The 22,851-nt window shown below is 37.5% G+C and overlaps 2 protein-coding genes across 2 annotated transcripts in view; both read left to right on the forward strand.

The window, feature by feature from the left end:
- LOC123878417 overlaps nucleotides 1-22,851 on the forward strand; it is a 35,369-nt gene that overhangs the window by 7,611 nt on the left and 4,907 nt on the right. Inside the window, exon 2 of the mRNA XM_045925598.1 lies at nucleotides 9,890-10,842. Within this exon, the coding sequence (XP_045781554.1) occupies nucleotides 10,084-10,842 (759 nt within the window). The 5' untranslated portion in view covers nucleotides 9,890-10,083. The remainder of the gene's footprint in view (nucleotides 1-9,889; nucleotides 10,843-22,851) is intronic.
- Nucleotides 1,352-3,174, forward strand: LOC123878416 (protein ANTAGONIST OF LIKE HETEROCHROMATIN PROTEIN 1-like). The gene is made up of 2 exons (XM_045925597.1): nucleotides 1,352-2,112; nucleotides 2,826-3,174. Exons 1-2 carry the CDS (start codon nucleotides 1,826-1,828, stop codon nucleotides 3,172-3,174), a joined length of 636 nt encoding a protein of 211 aa, XP_045781553.1. The 5' UTR covers nucleotides 1,352-1,825.

Below are 22,851 nucleotides of genomic sequence, written 5' to 3' on the forward strand. Positions count from 1 at the left end.
AGGCATCAGTCACTGGACTGATGCCGTTTTTACATGGAAACTTAAATCGGGGCAGAAGTTTTTGCTTGTATTTATGTGGACTGAAGTCTTTTTGTTGAAAAACCGATTTGAATAGATGGATCGGGGAATTATCTAACGAATGGCATCACTAACTGAATTCATAGAAAATGGTGACTGACGCCCTTTTAACATGGACCGATTCAAATATGTTTATTCATTTAACATAAAAAAGAGTAAAATATCCTTAATATACACGGTGATTTAGTGGTTTTAGAGCCAGGGCAATATGAACTACCCTTAGGCTATACTATCAACTAAAATTGTTTGTTTTGGAAAACTAAGCACTTTAATTATTTGATAAAAAAATATTTCGACACAAACTCGAATCTGTGAGAAACATTAGTAGTAGGCGGCGAATACGCATGCGCTCTGAGTGCAGGTGCCCGCGCCGCTCTGAGTGCCGGGGCCCGCGCCGCTCTCGGTACAAGTGCCCGCGTCGCTCCGAGTGCAAGCGCCCGCGCCACTCCGAGACAAAGCGACCTACTACTACTGGTTCGCGAATTTTTCCAGACAACAATTTCTCGATTCAATTTTTTTTATTTTAATACTAGGGTTAATATGAATGGTCGAAATGGATAGTATTGCTTGATGCAATTCACTTCGCCACGGCTCCAAAACCACTAAATTTTCACCGTGTATAAGAGTAATATTATTATGAATTAAACAACATTATTGTATATTTTAGGATGAACACAATTCAAGGGCCGAGTTGGAAAGTGCTATTGCAGGACAGCATTCACAAAGCCATCGAGTTAACCAAGGTCTGCTTGAAGGTAGGGTGCTGCAGCAGGCTCTCATCAACAGGCTGTGGAGAAATGCATGAAGTTAATAATAAATAATTGAAATAAATGATTTTGAATTTTGACTAGACTTTGATTAGATTTTTAAAGAAAAAGAATATTTCTTTCCTACATATAATCCGCATAACTGTTTAGCGATTATAGCGAAACATAAGAATATTAATTTTTCTTTAAATATCATGGAATTCCACAATGTAATGTCTGTTTCTATTCAATATTTGATTAGATTAATATTGGAAACTCCAAGCATAGTACATAATTGATAATAATAATAATTTGCTGATCTGACACCATTACCAGAGTATTTTCCATTTAATTTCTTTGAACAGACACTAAATTGTACCTTGAATGTAGTCATCAGATTCTAATCCTGATAGCTGTTTTGTGCGACATTTCTGAAAACAATAAACTACTGTTTATTCAATATAATATACCTAATGACTAAATTGTTTTTAAATATTAAATGAATAAAAAGGCAACCTTTTTCGAGGGAAATGCAACACTCGTTGCATCTCCTGCTCCTCCTGCTGTCCTGCTAAATGCAGCAGCAAACTTTTAAATTGCTGCAGCCAGCCTAGCAGCAGCTTGGTTTGTTGCAGTCCCCAGTCTGACAATTGCTGCAGCCAAGTTTTCCGTCGCCTGGGCTTGAGCCAAAATTGCGTCTGCATTTTAGCCTGCGAACACCGCTTAGCCAGGCTTTGCCCCGTCGCGGGTGCGGTTGCAGTCACCGGGATGGCTCTCCAAATAGTCTAGCAGCGATGAAATCTGCTCCACTACTGCCATTTTCGCAGTCCCTTATAATATTCACACTTCACAGATTTAAATATTCTGTCTACCTAGTGTGCGTCCACAGTGAATGCGCGGTGACTAGGGCCTGTGGCGGGTGCGACGGCGGGGGCGTTGCGGTGGCCACAGTGACGTGCGAGCTGTTGTAGCGATCAGACGTATTTCAGGTGTTGCAAACCATGGACGAGGATTTGGTATTTTTACTAGAGAGTCCGATCTTGAGATGGGAAGTATTGAACACAAGAGATGGTGTACACGAAATAAATAAAAACAGAGAATTAAATGGGGAATTTTTTAATTTGTTCGAAAAATTGAGATTGTACCCCACAAAATTCTTCGAGTACACTCGAATGTCAATCTCAACATTTGACTACATCTTGAGTAAAATAGCACCTAAAATCACGAAAGAAGATACAAACTTTCGCAAAAGTATTAGTCCTGCGGAGAAATTGTTTTTAACTCTAAGGTAAGAATAAAACGAGATTTTTTAATAAGTAGTATTTATGTAAATAATCAAGTAGTTAAGAAAAGTTATGTAATCACAAAAAAAAATTAATAATTAGCGTAGTTGCCAGAAGAGTATCCTCCATAATTATTATTGTCCACGTAACTTTGACGATGGGAAAACTGCATCCTTTCTGCTTCGTCTATTATGACTTGGGTAATTTTATTTCGAATGCGTAACTTTTGTAATTCATTAAATTGTTTCATTTGTGGCAGGAGACTCATAAAAAAATGAAAATCGTCACATTTCTCCGATTGGTCACTATTTGACGCCATTTTCTGTTCAATTAATGAAATTTTTTTTCTTTCTAATTCTATAAGCTCACCCCTATAATCGGATGTAGTTTTCTTACGTTTTGATGCGGTTGTGTGACTACTGCAGGTTGAAGTACCCGGACTCAATACTTCAGCGGTGTTATGTTGCTCGTTGAGGGATTCTGAATCACTTTCATTTAGATTTCCCGTCATGACTTCTGGGGTAATGTCATCGTTTATAAATTGCATAAGTTGAAAGTATGGCCACGTACTCTCTATTTCGTCGCCACCGTCACCAGAGCGCGGTGTAGGGAATTTTTTTTTTTCTTTTCTATACTGATCACGCAGATTCTTCCACTTCTTACGCAATTGTTTTTCTGTAACAATAACTTTATATTTTTATCTACTGTTTTCTTTCAGGTTTTTGTCAACAGGAACAGGGTTTAGAGCATTGGCTTATAGTTTTCGCATGGGAAAAAGCACCATTGCGTCCATCGTTCACGAAACTTGCCGTGTTTTATGGACTGAGTTAGTTCCTCTACATATGCCGATACCAACAGAACAACGTCTGAAAACTATCGCCGAAGATTTTGAAGCCACCTGGAACTTCCCACACTGCATTGGAGCAATTGATGGGAAACATTGCGAAATAAAAAAACCACCAAAATCAGGTTCAGCACATTGGTGCTATAAAAAAAGAATTATATATTCTTTGCTTCATTATTCATATATGATTTTATACACTGTAGTTTCCCTATTTACTCGGTAACCTCGCACAATTTTTAAAGATTTTTTAAAACAATTCAAAACTAGTTTCCGATACATTCTCCCCCACTCCGCCATCTTGGCCTGCGCTCATTCCTTTTTTGTGCGCGGTAACGATTGCACGCGCCTTCCGAGCATCATGCCGAAAAGAAGTGCGCAGTCTCAAATTGAGAAATACGAAAGAAAAATAAGGAAAATCGAAGAAAAAGAGAAAAGAAGGCGGAGAATTATTTCTCCGATTGAATCGTCGTCGGACGAAGAAGGTTAGTAAAGTGTTTTTTTGTTATTATTGTGTCAAAAGTACCTTTACAAAAGTACTAAGTACCTTTTAGTGAAGTGAAAGTAAACATAAGTTTTGGAATGCACTGGGATTGACTGCGAGTCAATAACTTTGACATACCCCAAAACTAGATATTATCAAATCGTTATGACCAATGAGGCATCGGGGTTGACTGCGAGTCTCCAACGATGACCTAAGCAGAAAATACGTACATTCTAAAATAGATGTAACGTTCCTCTGCGACCTCCTAAAAGATAATTCTTTTTCGAAGTTTTATCTTTTTCATTCTACCCACAAGTTTTTATTTTCATAAATAAAATTGCTAATTGTAATTTTAGATACCGGAGATCATGGACAAAACTGTGACGCGATCCCGGAGTCAGCATTAGCTGCCCCAGAAATCACACAAGAGGCGGAGCCGTTATCTAACGATAACCCCGACCAAAATGAGGGCGGGGCTGGGCCTGACCTTCACGAGGAAGCCCCCGCTAGTGATTTGCCAGATTTGGACCCAGAATTACTGGATGCCCTTGGGGAGTCCACGTCCGACTCACCCGACTACGGAGAAAAAATTCACGACAGTTTATCAAAATTGTGGCTACCTTTACTTCGGAAAGGTATGCCCAAGGAAAACAAGAACAAATTACGAAGCGAAAATCAAGCTGTCGAATGTTATATTAGATGATTTAAACTGGTGGTCTTTAAATATTGATACTACATCCAATTTTATAAGGCAACCTAACTTCAAACTCGAAATCTATTCCGATGCGTCTAGAACAGGCTGGGGGGCTGTATGTAAAAATAACCAAGTTAGTGGCAGATGGAAAGCCACAGAGAAAGCGAACCATATCAATTACCTGGAATTAATGGCCGCTTTTCTGGGCTTGAAGTCGTTTGCTAGCGATGTAACTGACTGTGCAATATTACTACGCATAGATAACACAACCGCAATAAGCTATGTGAACCGTATGGGGGGGCATACAATATCCCCACCTCAACGATTTAGCTAGAGTGCTTTGGAAATGGTGTGAACAACGCGGACTTTGGATATTCGCATCGTATGTGAATACCAAAGAAAACTGCGCAGACGCCGCCTCCAGAGTAATCAATCCGGATACCGAATGGTCACTTTCTGACGAGGCTTTCCATGATATCACACAATATTTTGGCCAACCAGAAATAGATTTATTCGCGTCACGTGACAATGCGAAGTGTTCCAGATTTGTCTCATGGAAACCAGACCCTGATGCGGTATCCGTCGACGCATTCACGGTGAACTGGCATGCAGAATATTTTTACGCCTTTCCACCATTTTCGCTAATACTTAAATGCCTTAGGAAAATCATTGATGATAAAGCAGACGGTATACTGGTATATCCTCACTGGCCTTCGCAGCCGTGGTTCCCACTACTGCAAAGCTTAATAGTTTCAGATGTGCATTATTTAAATCCCAATAAAAACCTCTTGCAATCTCATTTCAGAGATCATCATCCCTTGCACAAGCGCCTTACCCTGGCTGTCGCGAGGCTCTGCGGCAGTCATTCATCCGAAAAGGCGCCTGTCCTGCATCGTCTACACTGATGTTAGCTTCGCTCTCTGACAGTACTGTAAAACAGTATAACACTTCGCTTAAGCTGTGGTGGCAATATTGCGTCGAGAACAACGTTGACGTGTTCGAACCCTCGAAAAAATTCATACTTACATTCCTAACAACACAATTTAATAATGGTTGTGCGTATGGCAGTTTAAATTCTCACCGTTCTGCTTTGTCAGCATTTATAGGTAATAACATCGGCTCTGATGAGTGTGTGAAGCGCCTTCTTAAAGGTGCATACAAATCGAGGCCTGTGCAATCCAAATATTCGAGCACTTGGGATCCTCAAGTTGTGTTAAACCTTATTTCAACATGGTTTCCTAATACCGAGCTTTCCCTCGAAAAAATCACGAAAAAACTCGTAGTCTGTTTAGCACTGTGTACCGCTCACAGGGTACAAACGCTGTCTCTCATTAAGCTCGACAATATCAAGTTTTCCGAGAACGGCGTCAAGATAATGATAACAGACCTTATAAAAACGTCTGCTCCTGGTAGGAATCAACCAGTTTTGTGCCTGCCATACTTCAGAGAAAATGTAAGTATTTGCCCAGCTACCGTTCTCTCAGATTACATTTCTAAAACTAGAAATATAAGACCTGAGGGAACAGATACGCTACTGTTGACACATAAGCGGCCACATAAACCTGCTACGACGCAATCCATCAGCAGGTGGATAAAGCAAGTGCTGTCAGAGAGTGGTGTAGACGTCGGGGTATTCGGTGCGCACAGTACGCGCCACGCGTCTACTTCGGCCGCGAGCTCTGCTGGCGTCAATATCGAAACTATCCGTAAAACCGCAGGCTGGACTAGCTCCTCTGACTCATTTGCTCGATTCTACAACAGAATTATCCTGGACGAAGGAGAATTCGCCCGATCAGTTTGTTTACGCAATCAATAAACTAATATACGAATTAATTAATTGATTAATGGTTGATTAGAACAGTGAACTAGTTACTTAGATTAATAAGAACTAGGTGGGTAATTACATGTGATTATTAAAATACTTACATACTAAGTTGATTTGTATCATAAATAAAACAATAACAATAACAGATTATACCTACTTTTAATTCCAATACTTTCTCCTCTGAACATCTACAGTGTATAAAATCATATATGAATAATGAAGCAAAGAATATATAATAAGTGATCAAACGAACTTCCAAGTGAAGTTCGATCATTATTATATGAGTTGCTTCATTAGAATATATGATCTCCCTCCCTCCCGTGCATGGCTTATCCCAAATAATAGAAAGTTTTGTACATGTTACACTACATACTCTAAAATAATGAGCGCAGGCCAAGATGGCGGAGTGGGGGAGAATGTATCGGAAACTAGTTTTGAATTGTTTTAAAAAATCTTTAAAAATTGTGCGAGGTTACCGAGTAAATAGGGAAACTACAGTGTATAAAATCATATATTCTAATGAAGCAACTCATATAATAATGATCGAACTTCACTTGGAAGTTCGTTTGATCACTTAATAGCATCGTCATGCAAGCTGTGGCTGATGCAAAAAGGAAATTTGTTGCAATCGAAGTAGGCGGTCGAGGCAAGCAAAGTGATGGTGGTACTTTTATTGCATCAACACTGTATAAGCTTATAGAAAAAAAAAAATACAAAATTCCTATGCCAGAGAGACTTTCAAATTCTGACGTCATTGCACCCTACGTCCTAGTGGGTGATGAAGCATATCCGTTAAAACATTATTTAATGCGTCCTTATCCCGAGAGGGTACTCAATGAGAGAAAATGTTTTAACATCAGATTATCTACAGCTAGGCAAACAATCGAATGCGCATTTGGTATTTTAACATGTAAATGGAGAATACTACTGAAACCTATCGAAACTAACAGAAAGAATGCCTTGTCTATAATAAAAGCTGCGTGCATACTGCATAATGTCATCATGGATTTTAACAGTGATTGTGATCTGGATGTCCAAAGTGTGCTATCTAACCCACCAATATATGAAAATCATCACAGAAACCTCGGAGTAAATAATAATAATCCATCACGAAGAGCCAAAAATGTTCGTATAAAATTCACAAACTATTTCTGGGAACAATATCAAAGATTGTAATTATTTAGGTATAAGTATATTAAATTTACCTTCACTTCCAGGAAATTGTTCTTTTATTTCGTTCCATAACTTTCTTATTACTGTGCGATTACTGTGGTGTGGATGCTTACTTTGCCATATAGGTGTTTTAGCTTGAATCACACTTATAAATAGTTCTGTGTTTACCGCCATTTAAAATGTAAATATATTTGAATATATATGTAATATGTTTGAAATGTAGTTATGCACACGCGCAGACGCCGAGCGACAAGACTGAACTGGTTTGATACCCCCGCTACCCGCGCTTTAGATCGCTTGCTGATTAGGCCCGTAGTGTGGCCATAACGCGGGGAAAAGAACGTTTGAAAACAACGCGCGCTATCTCGCTCAAGCCCGTCGCGCTAGGCGCCCGCCTTAGTCTCTACACTATGGACGCAAACGGCGGTTTCGTATGTTAGATAATTCGCGCCCGTCATCGCAACCGCGTTAGGCTGGCAGTGTGGACAACGCCCTAGGCAGGTATTCGCCAGTCGCCTCAAAAATCAAAAATCAAAATTCAAATTGCTTATTGCAAGAACTATCAAATGACATTGACATTTAATGTCAATTCGACATTTACAGATGAAATATAATTATTATATAATTATTTTTGACATTTTATTTTTTAGATTGCACTTAAAATTTATCTTTTTGGCTTTTTATGATCATTTTACTTAAGGCTTAATCTTTAAAACACAAATAGATAACATTTATAATCGAATCTAGCTTAAATATACGTTTTTAATATGTATTTTTTTTTTGGACTCATTTCGGCAAACGCTTTTTGAGCAAATGGCAATACCAACTACAATACAACTACAATCCAATTATAAGACCATCGATCGGCCATTGTGAATTTAGTAGACTACGAAATTATGAACCAATGGTAATTGAATTAAAATTGCATTGAACTTCAATGACAAATCATGTAAAATAGCAGACTTGGGGCCCTGATCTTTTTGTTCGGGACAACGTCACAAGGCAGCGGGGGAGGCGGAGCCGCTCCCCGCAACCCGCACAAGTCAACGTCACGCGGGGCAACTGTTGGAGCAGGCCAGCATGCTCTCTGCTTAGTCTAAAATTCATTGTAATTAAGTAAATAAGGATATAAGTATACATTAAACACATTAATTAAGTTACATGTTTATGGAACTAGCAATAAGAAAACAATAAAGCCCATTTATTATCATTATTTATTATCATTATTATTATATTTAAACACTTATGCAATACCAATCCTTACGTATTCGTTTGGAATAATAAAATGGTCCAAAACGGAGTTATTACAGCGAATAAATAATACACAGATGACAGCTTATAGAAAACACCATCTCAAAACATGTACCCAACGACTTACACTACCACGCCGAGAAGATGGAAGAGGCTTAATAGACGTGCAAAATTTACATAATAACCTAATCATAAAATTGAGAAAATATTTTCATTTTAAAGCTAACAAACAGACAAATAGACAAGAATTTTACTCCTCTTAATCTACAAGATAAGAATCTGCAATCTAATGAGCAAATCATAAACAAAGAACAGAAAATTCATATGTGGACACAAAAGTCTGCATGGTAGACACAGAGCTGATCTCAGTCATGCACATGTCGACAAAGAAGCTTCGAACAAGTGGTTGAGCCGAGGAGAGTTATTTCCGGAAACAAAATTATTTTGAATTGCCAAGTTTTGAGGTAAATGCTATTTTACTGCAGGATCGTTTTAAGCACATAAATGCTATTTTACTTCGTACTTTTTAATATGATTGCTTTTTTAGTTTAAAAAAATAGTGACAATTAATATTGATTACCTATTAAGCTATAATTTGTGTAACTAAGGACGATTGACTGAGTGAGATATTGTGTTGTTGTTTTGAGTGTATTTAACGAACGAGAATGACTACAAGGATGTAGGGGGTCTTAAGGAAACGTATCTAGAGGTATTACTATGTTGCGCACATTCAGTGTAATTCGGGTCGCTTGCGCGTGCGCTCGACGCCGCGTTAAAAATAAAAGAAACTGAAACGCTTACTGAGTTTCATTGTGATTTGCTAATATGGAACTTTTTTGAAAAGCCCATTGATGGCAGTAAAACTGCTACATGTAATTATTGTCGTCGAGAGTTTTCGTTTAAAACAAATTTGAAACAACATTTAAAGCAAAAACACATATCGGTGTACAATAGTTTAATGAATTTCTTCAGAACCCTCGAGTCAACAGCACCTGAAACAGTGAGTAACATTCCCTTGACTGAAATCGAAGGTCTGCATGTGGAAAATGTTGGTGGGAATAGGAAGAGGAACGCTGCATGCAGTGACGGTGGAGAGACGGGGAGGCGCGTTAACAATAACGGTGACGGTACTGTTGATAAACCTCCTAAAAAAGTTCAGAGAGTTATGCAAGCGTATATACAAAAAAAAGCTCAAACCAGAGAAAAGGAACAAAATTGATATAAGCCTTTTGAAATTGATTGTATATGATTTTCAACTATTTTCAATTGTAAATGACGTAGGTTTTCGTGCGTACACGCATGCACTGAATCTTAATTATGAAATACCAAACCGAAAAACTTTGTTGCGAAAAACGCGCGTTATCAAAACGCGCGTTGAACGCTTGTCATCTGAACGTAGCCTAAGAGAGATGACACTGACAGGTATTGCCATGTATAAAAAAGCAATAAATCGAACAGAGGGTTTGGATTTGTGATTGGATCGCTAAAAGAGAGACACTGTTGTGATTTGTCAGGTTAATCGGATTTGTTCCTGCGTTGTGTGTAGTGAAGTGTAAGTTCCAGGGTCCAGGTTCCGTGAGTACACTAGGCTTAGCGCAACTTAGGTCCAAACCCCCGTCACCCAAGGACGGGGACCCAACTAGGGCCACACTTTAGGTACTCACCTCCCTGCCTTGGCAGGGGGAACTGCTTAGCTACCGGGCCCACCATGGGCCCCATTAACCCCGACCAACCTACTCCCGGGCCCCATCAGGGCCCGGGGCTGCCCCAAACCATATTCAATGACGTCGACATTAACGACTTAATTAAATACAACCCCAACTACCTAAACAAATTCAAGGTAGACCCGACGCGGAAGCCTATGCGCTTCGGTCAATCCCCAGCTTCTCCCCCGGCTATGGCTATGGAGGAAGAAATTAATGTTACGTTAAAACCCCATGTTAAGGAGCCTCTCTCCAAGACCCCAGCCGGGCCTTCAGCCCCTAAACCTGTCCCAACTATCACCATGGAGCCTCACTCCGAGACTTTACCAGCCTCATCAGAAACAGAGGAATTTACCACCGTCCAATCCAAGGTCCAGAAGCGTAAGCTAAAGGCCTCTAAGTCCCACGCAAACCCACCCAAAAAGGTAGGCATTGCAGCCCCAGACTCTGTGTCCCAGCCCTCCACCTCTCAGGCGACCCCCGAAGAAGAGTCGGAAGACTCACCCATGGGGGACCCGCCAAGGGAGAAGGTTCCTCCTTCTCTTCATAAGAGAATAACTCAGCTGGCAGTGTATACTGCCTTTATTAGACCAGCAGGGCATCTCCTTCACGAGTGCCCGCTCGACCGCTATATGCATTTAAGTCAAATCCCAACGTCAGGCGACCATCGCCTACTGACTAAGACTCTCCGGCAAGAGAATGTAGGTTTTCATACCTACGCTCTTCCCGATGAACGCGTGCTGCGCGTAGTCATCCGCGTGCCCGTGAACTTAGCAGAGCATATGCCAGCAGATCAAAAATAAAAAGGAGTTCCCTTCGCATGCAGAAGAGTTCTATAGTTCCTGATACTTTTTAAAGATAGTTCTGGCGTTTTTGCTAAAAAAATCGCAGTTGAAATAATGCTCTGCTAACTTCCGGTAGCAGATCATTTTCGAGCAAAGCGAAAAAAAAAGAGTTCTCTGTACGCACGTATCTCAGTTCTATAGTTCCTCATACTTTATAATGATAGTTCTGGCATATAAACCTAAAAAAAGTCAAATGAAAAAATCAATAAATTTTCAAATTTAGTCATCATAAGTAATTTTAAAAAATTCTAGCAGCTAGAACTCTAATCTCAGAACCTAGAACTCTACGATTTCTTATAGCTCATTAACTAAGCTATAAAATAAAGCTATTAATTAGCCCAGAACTCACAAAGAAGTCCCAGCAGAGCATAGAAGAATAGTTATAAATAATAAATTTTCAAACTTCACACCAAAAGTTGTTAAAAAATTTCCAGCTGCTAGAACTCTCATCTCAGGGGCTAGAACTCCTCGATTTATTAAAGATTATTAACATAGCTATAAAATAAAGCTATAAACTAGCCCAGAATTCTCAAAAAAGTGCCAGCAGAGCATACAAGAAGAGTCATGATACACTAATTTTCAAACTTATTATCATACGCCATAAAAAAAATCTAGCTACTAGAACTCTGATCTCAGAGGCTAGAACTCCTCGATTTCTTAAATATTATTGACAAAGCTATAAAACAAAGCCATTAACTTGCCCAGAACTCTCAAAAAACAGCCAGCAGAGCATACAAGAAGAGTCACAAATGATAAATTTTCAAACTTAAAAATCACAAGTTACTAAAAAATTTCCAGCTGCTAGAACTCTCTTCTCAGGGGCTAAAACTCCTCGATTTCTTAAAGATTATAAACAAAGCTAAGAAATAAAGGCATAAACTAGCCCAGAACTCTCAAAAAAGTGCCAGCAGAGCATACAAGAAGAGTCATGATACACTAATTCTCAAACTTATTATCAAAAGCCATGAAAAAAATTCTAGCTGCTAGAGCTCTGATCTCAGAGGCTAGAACTCCTCGATTTCTTAAATATTATTGACAAAGCTATAAAACAAAGCCATTGACTAGCCCAGAACTCTCAAAAAAGTGCCAGCAGAGCATACAAGAAGAGTCATAAACGATAAATTTTCAAACTAAAAAATCAAAAGTTACTAAAAAATTTTCAGCTGCTAGAACTCTCATCTCAGGGGCTAGAACTCCTCGATTTCTTAAATATTATTGACAAAGCTATAAAACAAAGCCATTAACTTGCCCAGAACTCTCAAAAAACAGCCAGCAGAGCATACAAGAAGAGTCATAAACGATAAATTTTCAAACTTAAAAATCACAAGTTACTAAAAAATTTCCAGCTGCTAGAACTCTCTTCTCAGGGATTAGAACTCCTCGATTTATTAAAGATTATTCATCATCATCATCATCATCAGCCTGTGGACGTCCACTGCTGGACATAGGCCTTCCCTAAAGAGCGCCACCACACCCGGTCCTCAGCCTTCCTCATCCAGCCACTTCCCGCCAGCCGCTTAATATCATCGGTCCATCGTGCTGGAGGGCGTCCCACACTACGTTTGCTTAAACGCGGTCTCCACTCGAGGACTTTCCGGCTCCAACGGCCATCGCCTCTACGACAAGCATGGCCTGCCCACTGCCACTTCAGCTTGCTAATAGTTTGGGCTATGTCAGTGACCTTGGTTCTCCTGCGGATCTCCTCATTTCATTAAAGATTATTAACATAGCTATAAAAAAAAGCTATAAACTAGCCCAGTACTCTCAAAAAAGTGCCAGCAGAGCATACAAGAAGAGTCATGATACACTAATTTTCAAACTTATTATCATACGCCATAAAAAAAATCTAGCTACTAGAACTCTGATCTCAGAGGCTAGAACTCCTCGATTTCTTAAATATTATTGACAAAGCTATAAAACAAAGCCATTAACTTGCCCAGAACTCTCAAAAAACAGCCAGCAGAGCATACAAGAAGAGTCATAAATGATAAATTTTCAAACTTAAAAATCACAAGTTACTAAAAAATTTCCAGCTGCTAGAACTCTCTTCTCAGGGGCTAGAACTCCTCGATTTCTTAAAGATTATAAACAAAGCTAAGAAATAAAGGCATAAACTAGCCCAGAACTCTCAAAAAAGTGCCAGCAGAGCATACAAGAAGAGTCATGATACACTAATTCTCAAACTTATTATCAGAAGCCATGTAAAAATTCTAGCTGCTAGAGCTCTGATCTCAGAGGCTAGAACTCCTCGATTTCTTAAATATTATTGACAAAGCTATAAAACAAAGCCATTGACTAGCCCAGAACTCTCAAAAAAGTGCCAGCAGAGCATACAAGAAGAGTCATAAACGATAAATTTTCAAACTTAAAAAACACAAGTTACTAAAAAATTTCCAGCTGCTAGAACTCTCATCTCAGGGGCTAGAACTCCTCGATTTCTTTAAGATTATTAACATACCTATTGAACAAAGCCATAAACTTGCCCAGAACTCTCAAAAAACAGCCAGCAGAGCATACAAGAAGAGTCATGATGCACTAATTTTCAAACTTATTATCATACGCCATGAAAAAACTCCAGCTGCTAGAACTTTGATGTCAGAGGCTAGAACTCCTCGATTTCTTAAATATTATTAACAAAGCTATAAAACGAAGCCATCAACTAAACCAGAACTCTCAAAAAAGTGCCAGCAGAGCATACAAGAAGAGTCATAAACGATAAATTTTCAAACTTAAAAATCACAAGTTACTAAAAAATTTCCAGCTGCTAGAACTCTCATCTCAGGGGCTAGAACTCCTCGATTTCTTTAAGATTATTAACATACCTATTGAACAAAGCCATTAACTAGAACAGAACTCTCAAAAAAGTGCCAGCAGAGCATACAAGAAGAGTCATGATGCACTAATTTTCAAACTTATTATCATACGCCATGAAAAAAATTCCAGCTGCTAGAACTCTGATCTCAGAGGCTAGAACTCCTCGATTTCTTAAATATTATTGACAAAGCTATAAAACGAAGCCATTAACTAGACCAGAACTCTCAAAAAAGTGCCAGCAGAGCATACAAGAAGAGTCATAAACGATAAATTTTCAAACTTAAAAGTCACAAGTTACTAAAAAATTTCCAGCTGCTAGAACTCTCATCTCAGGGGCTAGAACTCCTCGATTTCTTAAAGATTATTGACAAAGCTATAAAACGAAGCCATCAACTAGACCAGAACTCTCAAAAAAGTGCCAGCAGAGCATACAAGAAGAGCCATAAACGATAAATTTTCAAACTTAAAAGTCACAAGTTACTAAAAAATTTCCAGCTGCTAGAACTCTCATCTCAGGGGCTAGAACTCCTTTATTTCTTAAATATTATTGACAAAGCTATAAAACGAAGCCATCAACTAAACCAGAACTCTCAAAAAAGTGGCAGCAGAGCATATAAGAAGAGTCATAAACGATAAATTTTCAAACTTAAAAATCACAAGTTACTAAAAAATTTCCAGCTGCTAGAACTCTCATGTCAGGGGCAAGAACTCCTCGATTTCTTAAAGATTGTTAACATACCTATTGAACAAAGCCATTAACTAGAACAGAACTCTCAAAAAAGTGCCAGCAGAGCATACAAGAAGAGTCATACACGATAAATTTTCAAACTTAAAAATCACAAGTTACTAAAAAAATTCCAGCTGCTAGAACTCTAATCTCAGGGGCTAGAACTCCTCGATTTCTTTAAGATTATTAACATAGCTATTAAACAAAGCCATAAACTAGACCAGAACTCTCAAAAAAGTGCCAGCAGAGCATACAAGAAGAGTCATGATGCACTAATTTTCAAACTTATTATCATACGCCATGAAAAAAATTCCAGCTGCTAGAACTCTGATCTCAGAGGCTAGAACTCCTCGATTTCTTAAATATTATTGACAAAGCTATAAAACGAAGCCATTAACTAGACCAGAACTCTCAAAAAAGTGCCAGCAGAGCATACAAGAAGAGTCATAAACGATAAATTTTCAAACTTAAAAGTCACAAGTTACTAAAAAATTTCCAGCTGCTAGAACTCTCATCTCAGGGGCTAGAACTCCTCGATTTCTTAAAGATTATTGACAAAGCTATAAAACGAAGCCATCAACTAGACCAGAACTCTCAAAAAAGTGCCAGCAGAGCATACAAGAAGAGCCATAAACGATAAATTTTCAAACTTAAAAAACACAAGTTACTAAAAAATTTCCAGCTGCTAGAACTCTCATCTCAGGGGCTAGAACTCCTCGATTTCTTTAAGATTATTAACATACCTATTGAACAAAGCCATAAACTTGCCCAGAACTCTCAAAAAACAGCCAGCAGAGCATACAAGAAGAGTCATGATGCACTAATTTTCAAACTTATTATCATACGCCATGAAAAAACTCCAGCTGCTAGAACTTTGATGTCAGAGGCTAGAACTCCTCGATTTCTTAAATATTATTAACAAAGCTATAAAACGAAGCCATCAACTAAACCAGAACTCTCAAAAAAGTGCCAGCAGAGCATACAAGAAGAGTCATAAACGATAAATTTTCAAACTTAAAAATCACAAGTTACTAAAAAATTTCCAGCTGCTAGAACTCTCATCTCAGGGGCTAGAACTCCTCGATTTCTTTAAGATTATTAACATACCTATTGAACAAAGCCATTAACTAGAACAGAACTCTCAAAAAAGTGCCAGCAGAGCATACAAGAAGAGTCATGATGCACTAATTTTCAAACTTATTATCATACGCCATGAAAAAAATTCCAGCTGCTAGAACTCTGATCTCAGAGGCTAGAACTCCTCGATTTCTTAAATATTATTGACAAAGCTATAAAACGAAGCCATTAACTAGACCAGAACTCTCAAAAAAGTGCCAGCAGAGCATACAAGAAGAGTCATAAACGATAAATTTTCAAACTTAAAAGTCACAAGTTACTAAAAAATTTCCAGCTGCTAGAACTCTCATCTCAGGGGCTAGAACTCCTCGATTTCTTAAAGATTATTGACAAAGCTATAAAACGAAGCCATCAACTAGACCAGAACTCTCAAAAAAGTGCCAGCAGAGCATACAAGAAGAGCCATAAACGATAAATTTTCAAACTTAAAAGTCACAAGTTACTAAAAAAATTCCAGCTGCTAGAACTCTCATCTCAGGGACTAGAACTCCTCGATTTCTTTAAGATTATTAACATACCTATTGAACAAAGCCATTGACTAGACAAGAACTCTCAAAAAAGTGCCAGCAGAGCATACAAGAAGAGTCATGATGCACTAATTTTCAAACTTATTATCATACGCCATGAAAAAACTCCAGCTGCTAGAACTTTGATGTCAGAGGCTAGAACTCATCGATTTCTTAATATTATTGACAAAGCTATAAAACGAAGCCATCAACTAAACCAGAACTCTCAAAAAAGTGCCAGCAGAGCATACAAGAAGAGTCATACACGATAAATTTTCAAACTTAAAAATCACAAGTTACTAAAAAAATTCCAGCTGCTAGAACTCTAATCTCAGGGGCTAGAACTCCTCGATTTCTTTAAGATTATTAACATAGCTATTAAACAAAGCCATAAACTAGACCAGAACTCTCAAAAAAGTGCCAGCAGAGCATACAAGAAGAGTCATGATGCACTAATTTTCAAACTTATTATCATACGCCATGAAAAAAATTCCAGCTGCTAGAACTCTGATCTCAGAGGCTAGAACTCCTCGATTTCTTAAATATTATTGACAAAGCTATAAAACGAAGCCATTAACTAGACCAGAACTCTCAAAAAAGTGCCAGCAGAGCATACAAGAAGAGTCATAAACGATAAATTTTCAAACTTAAAAGTCACAAGTTACTAAAAAATTTCCAGCTGCTAGAACTCTCATCTCAGGGGCTAGAACTCCTCGATTTCTTAAAGATTATTGACAAAGCTATAAAACGAAGCCATCAACTAGACCAGAACTCTCAAAAAAGTGCCAGCAGAGCATACAAGAAGAGCCATAAACGATAAATTTTCAAACTTAAAAGTCACAAGTTACTAAAAAATTTCCAGCTGCTAGAACTCTCATCTCAGGGGCTAGAACTCCTCGATTTCTTTAAGATTATTGACAAAGCTATAAAACAAAGCCATTAACTCGACCAGAACTCTCAAAAAAGTGCCAGCAGAGCATACAAGAAGAGTCATAAACGATAAATTTTCAAACTTAAAAGTCACAAGTTACTAAAAAATTTCCAGCTGCTAGAACTCTCATCTCAGGGGCTAGAACTCCTCGATTTCTTAAATATTATTGACAAAGCTATAAAACGAAGCCATCAACTAAACCAGAACTCTCAAAAAAAGGCAGCAGAGCATATAAGAAGAGTCATAAACGATAAATTTTCAAACTTAAAAATCACAAGTTACTAAAAAATTTCCAGCTGCTAGAACTCTCATCTCAGGGGCTAGAACTCCTCGATTTCTTAAAGATTATTAACATACCTATTGAACAAAGCCATTAACTAGACAAGAACTCTCAAAAAAGTGCCAGCAGAGCATACAAGAAGAGTCATGATGCACTAATTTTCAAACTTATTATCATACGCCATGAAAAAAATTCCAGCTGCTAGAACTCTGATGTCAGAGGCTAGAACTCCTCGATTTCTTAAATATTATTGACAAAGCTATAAAATAAAGCCATTAACTAGACCAGAACTCTCAAAAAAGTGCCAGCAGAGCATACAAGAAGAGTCATAAACGATAAATTTTCAAACTTAAAAATCAAAAGTTACTAAAAAAATTTCAGCTGCTAGAACTCTCATCTCAGGGGCTAGAACTCCTCGATTTCTTTAAGATGATTAACATAGCTATTAAACAAAGCCATAAACTAGACCAGAACTCTCAAAAAAGTGCCAGCAGAGCATACAAGAAGAGTCATGATGCACTAATTTTCAAACTTATTATCATACGCCATGAAAAAAATTCCAGCTGCTAGAACTCTGATCTCAGAGGCTAGAACTCCTCGATTTCTTAAATATGATTGACAAAGCTATAAAACGAAGCCATTAACTAGACCAGAACTCTCAAAAAAGTGCCAGCAGAGCATACAAGAAGAGTCATAAACGATAAATTTTCAAACTTAAAAGTCACAAGTTACTAAAAAATTTCCAGCTGCTAGAACTCTCATCTCAGGGGCTAGAACTCCTCGATTTCTTTAAGATTATTAACATAGCTATTAAACAAAGCCATAAACTAGACCAGAACTCTCAAAAAAGTGCCAGTAGAGCATACAAGAAGAGTCATGATGCACTAATTTTCAAACTTATTATCATACGCCATGAAAAAAATTCCAGCTGCTAGAACTCTGATGTCAGAGGCTAGAACTCCTCGATTTCTTAAATATTATTGACAAAGCTATAAAATAAAGCCATTAACTAGACCAGAACTCTCAAAAAAGTGCCAGCAGAGCATACAAGAAGAGTCATAAACGATAAATTTTCAAACTTAAAAATCAAAAGTAACTAAAAAATTTCCAGCTGCTAGAACTCTCATCTCAGGGGCTAGAACTCCTCGATTTCTTAAAGATTATTATGATACCTATTGAGCAAAGCCATTTACTAGACAAGAACTTTCAAAAAAGTGCCAGCAGAGCATACAAGAAGAGTCATGATGCACTAATTTTCAAACTTATTATCATACGCCATGGAAAAAATTCCAGCTGCTAGAACTCTGATCTCAGAGGCTAGAACTCCTCGATTTCTTAAATATTATTGACAAAGCTATAAAACGAAGCCATTAACTAGACCAGAACTCTCAAAAAAGTGCCAGCAGAGCATACAAGAAGAGTCATAAACGATAAATTTTCAAACTTAAAAGTCACAAGTTACTAAAAAATTTCCAGCTGCTAGAACTCTCATCTCAGGGGCTAGAACTCCTCGATTTCTTTAAGATTATTAACATAGCTATTAAACAAAGCCATAAACTAGACCAGAACTCTCAAAAAAGTGCCAGTAGAGCATACAAGAAGAGTCATGATACACTAATTTTCAAACTTATTGTCATACGCCATAAAAAAAATCTAGCTACTAGAACTCTGATCTCAGAGGCTAGAACTCCTCGATTTCTTAAATATTATTGACAAAGCTATAAAACAAAGCCATTAACTTGCCCAGAACTCTCAAAAAAGTGCCAGCAGAGAAGAGAGCAGAGAGAGAGAGAGAGAGAGAGTGCAGCAGAGAGAGAAAGAGCTGCTGGCACTTTTTTACAACATAATAACATAATAATAGCAGAATACAACATAATAATAGCAGAGCATACAAAAAGAGTCATAAACATATCGTTTATGACTCTTCTTGTATGCTCTGCTGGCACTTTTTTGAGAGTTCTGTTCTAGTTAATGGCTTTGTTCAATAGGTATGTTAACAATCTTTAAGAAATCGAGGAGTTCTTGCCCCTGACATGAGAGTTCTAGCAGCTGGAAATTTTTTAGTAACTTGTGATTTTTAAGTTTGAAAATTTATCGTTTATGACTCTTCTTATATGCTCTGCTGCCACTTTTTTGAGAGTTCTGGTTTAGTTGATGGCTTCGTTTTATAGCTTTGTCAATAATATTTAAGAAATAAAGGAGTTCTAGCCCCTGAGATGAGAGTTCTAGCAGCTGGAAATTTTTTAGTAACTTGTGACTTTTAAGTTTGAAAATTTATCGTTTATGGCTCTTCTTGTATGCTCTGCTGGCACTTTTTTGAGAGTTCTGGTCTAGTTGATGGCTTCGTTTTATAGCTTTGTCAATAATCTTTAAGAAATCGAGGAGTTCTAGCCCCTGAGATGAGAGTTCTAGCAGCTGGAAATTTTTTAGTAACTTGTGACTTTTAAGTTTGAAAATTTATCGTTTATGACTCTTCTTGTATGCTCTGCTGGCACTTTTTTGAGAGTTCTGGTCTAGTTAATGGCTTCGTTTTATAGCTTTGTCAATAATATTTAAGAAATCGAGGAGTTCTAGCCTCTGAGATCAGAGTTCTAGCAGCTGGAATTTTTTTCATGGCGTATGATAATAAGTTTGAAAATTAGTGCATCATGACTCTTCTTGTATGCTCTGCTGGCACTTTTTTGAGAGTTCTGGTCTAGTTAATGGCTTTATTTTATAGCTTTATCAATAATATTTAAGAAATCGAGGAGTTCTAGCCTCTGAGATCAGAGTTCTAGCAGCTGGAATTTTTTTCATGGCGTATGATAATAAGTTTGAAAGTTAGTGCATCATGACTCTTCTTGTATGCTCTGCTGGCACTTTTTTGAGAGTTCTGGTCTAGTTAATGGCTTTGTTCAATAGGTATGTTAATAATCTTAAAGAAATCGAGGAGTTCTAGCCCCTGAGATGAGAGTTCTTGCAGCTGGAAATTTTTTAGTAACTTGTGACTTTTAAGTTTGAAAATTTATCGTTTATGACTCTTCTTGTATGCTCTGCTGGCACTTTTTTGAGAGTTCTGGTCTAGTTAATGGCTTCGTTTTATAGCTTTGTCAATAATATTTAAGAAATCGAGGAGTTCTAGCCTCTGAGATCAGAGTTCTAGCAGCTGGAATTTTTTTCATGGCGTATGATAATAAGTTTGAAAATTAGTGCATCATGACTCTTCTTGTATGCTCTGCTGGCACTTTTTTGAGAGTTCTGTTCTAGTTAATGGCTTTGTTCAATAGGTATGTTAATAATCTTAAAGAAATCGAGGAGTTCTAGCCCCTGAGATGAGAGTTCTAGCAGCTGGAAATTTTTTAGTAACTTGTGATTTTTAAGTTTGAAAATTTATCGTTTATGACTCTTCTTGTATGCTCTGCTGGCACTTTTTTGAGAGTTCTGGTTTAGTTGATGGCTTCGTTTTATAGCTTTGTTAATAATATTTAAGAAATCGAGGAGTTCTAGCCTCTGACATCAAAGTTCTAGCAGCTGGAGTTTTTTCATTGCGTATGATAATAAGTTTGAAAATTAGTGCATCATGACTCTTCTTGTATGCTCTGCTGGCACTTTTTTGAGAGTTCTGTTCTAGTTAATGGCTTTGTTCAATAGGTATGTTAATAATCTTAAAGAAATCGAGGAGTTCTAGCTCCTGAGATGAGAGTTCTAGCAGCTGGAAATTTTTTAGTAACTTGTGATTTTTAAGTTTGAAAATTTATCATTTGTGACTCTTCTTGTATGCTCTGCTGGCACTTTTTTGAGAGTTCTGGTTTAGTTGATGGCTTCGTTTTATAGCTTTGTCAATAATATTAAGAAATCGAGGAGTTCTAGCCTCTGACATCAGAGTTCTAGCAGCTGGAATTTTTTTCATGGCGTATGATAATAAGTTTGAAAATTAGTGCATCATGACTCTTCTTGTATGCTCTGCTGGCACTTTTTTGAGAGTTCTTGTCTAGGTAATGGCTTTGTTCAATAGCTATGTTAATAATCTTTAAGAAATCGAGGAGTTCTAGCCCCTGAGATGAGAGTTCTAGCAGCTGGAAATTTTTTAGTAACTTGTGATTTTTAAGTTTGAAAATTTATCGTTTATGACTCTTCTTGTATGCTCTGCTGGCACTTTTTTGAGAGTTCTGGTCTAGTTAATGGCTTCGTTTTATAGCTTTGTCAATAATATTTAAGAAATCGAGGAGTTCTAGCCTCTGAGATCAGAGTTCTAGCAGCTATAATTTTTTTCATGGCGTATGATAATAAGTTTGGAAATTAGTGCATCATGACTCTTCTTGTATGCTCTGCTGGCACTTTTTTGAGAGTTCTGTTCTAGTTAATGGCTTTGTTCAATAGGTATGTTAATAATCTTTAAGAAATCGAGGAGTTCTAGCCCCTGAGATGAGAGTTCTAGCAGCTGGAATTTTTTTAGTAACTCTTGACTTTTAAGTTTGAAAATTTATCGTTTATGACTCTTCTTGTATGCTCTGCTGGCACTTTTTTGAGAGTTCTGGACTAGTCAATGGCTTTGTTTTATAGCTTTGTCAATAATATTTAAGAAATCGAGGAGTTCTAGCCTCTGAGATCAGAGTTCTAGCAGCTGGAATTTTTTTCATGGCGTATGATAATAAGTTTGAAAATTAGTGCATCATGACTCTTCTTGTATGCTCTGCTGGCACTTTTTTGAGAGTTCTGGTCTAGTTTATGGCTTTGTTCAATAGGTATGTTAATAATCTTTAAGAAATCGAGGAGTTCTAGCCCCTGAGATGAGAGTTCTAGCAGCTGGAAATTTTTTAGTAACTTGTGACTTTTAAGTTTGAAAATTTATCGTTTATGACTCTTCTTGTATGCTCTGCTGGCACTTTTTGAGAGTTCTGGTCTAGATAATGGCTTCGTTTTATAGCTTTGTCAATAATATTTAAGAAATCGAGGAGTTCTAGCCTCTGAGATCAGAGTTCTAGCAGCTGGAATTTTTTTCATGGCGTATGATAATAAGTTTGAAAATTAGTGCAACATGACTCTTCTTGTATGCTCTGCTGGCACTTTTTTGAGAGTTCTGTTCTAGTTAATGGCTTTGTTCAATAGGTATGTTAATAATATTAAAGAAATCGAGGAGTTCTAGCCCCTGAGATGAGAGTTCTAGCAGCTGGAAATTTTTTAGTAACTTGTGATTTTTAAGTTTGAAAATTTATCGTTTATGACTCTTCTTGTATGCTCTGCTGGCACTTTTTTGAGAGTTCTGGTCTAGATAATGGCTTCGTTTTATAGCTTTGTCAATAATATTTAAGAAATCGAGGAGTTCTAGCCTCTGAGATCAGAGTTCAAGCAGCTATAATTTTTTTCATGGCGTATGATAATAAGTTTGGAAATTAGTGCATCATGACTCTTCTTGTATGCTCTGCTGGCACTTTTTTGAGAGTTCTGTTCTAGTTAATGGCTTTGTTCAATAGGTATGTTAATAATCTTTAAGAAATCGAGGAGTTCTAGCCCCTGAGATGAGAGTTCTAGCAGCTGGAAATTTTTTAGTAAC

The sequence above is a fragment of the Maniola jurtina genome, chromosome 26 (genome assembly GCF_905333055.1).
Source record: "Maniola jurtina chromosome 26, ilManJurt1.1, whole genome shotgun sequence".
Lineage (NCBI taxonomy): Eukaryota > Metazoa > Arthropoda > Insecta > Lepidoptera > Nymphalidae > Maniola > Maniola jurtina.

Bases quoted from the DNA above. Each gene is read 5' to 3' on its own strand.
- LOC123878416 (XM_045925597.1), top strand. From the start codon at position 1,826: ATGGACGAGGATTTGGTATTTTTACTAGAGAGTCCGATCTTGAGATGG. The intron at 2,113-2,825 runs GTAAGAATAAAA...GTTTTCTTTCAG, and splicing joins AAATTGTTTTTAACTCTAAG to GTTTTTGTCAACAGGAACAG.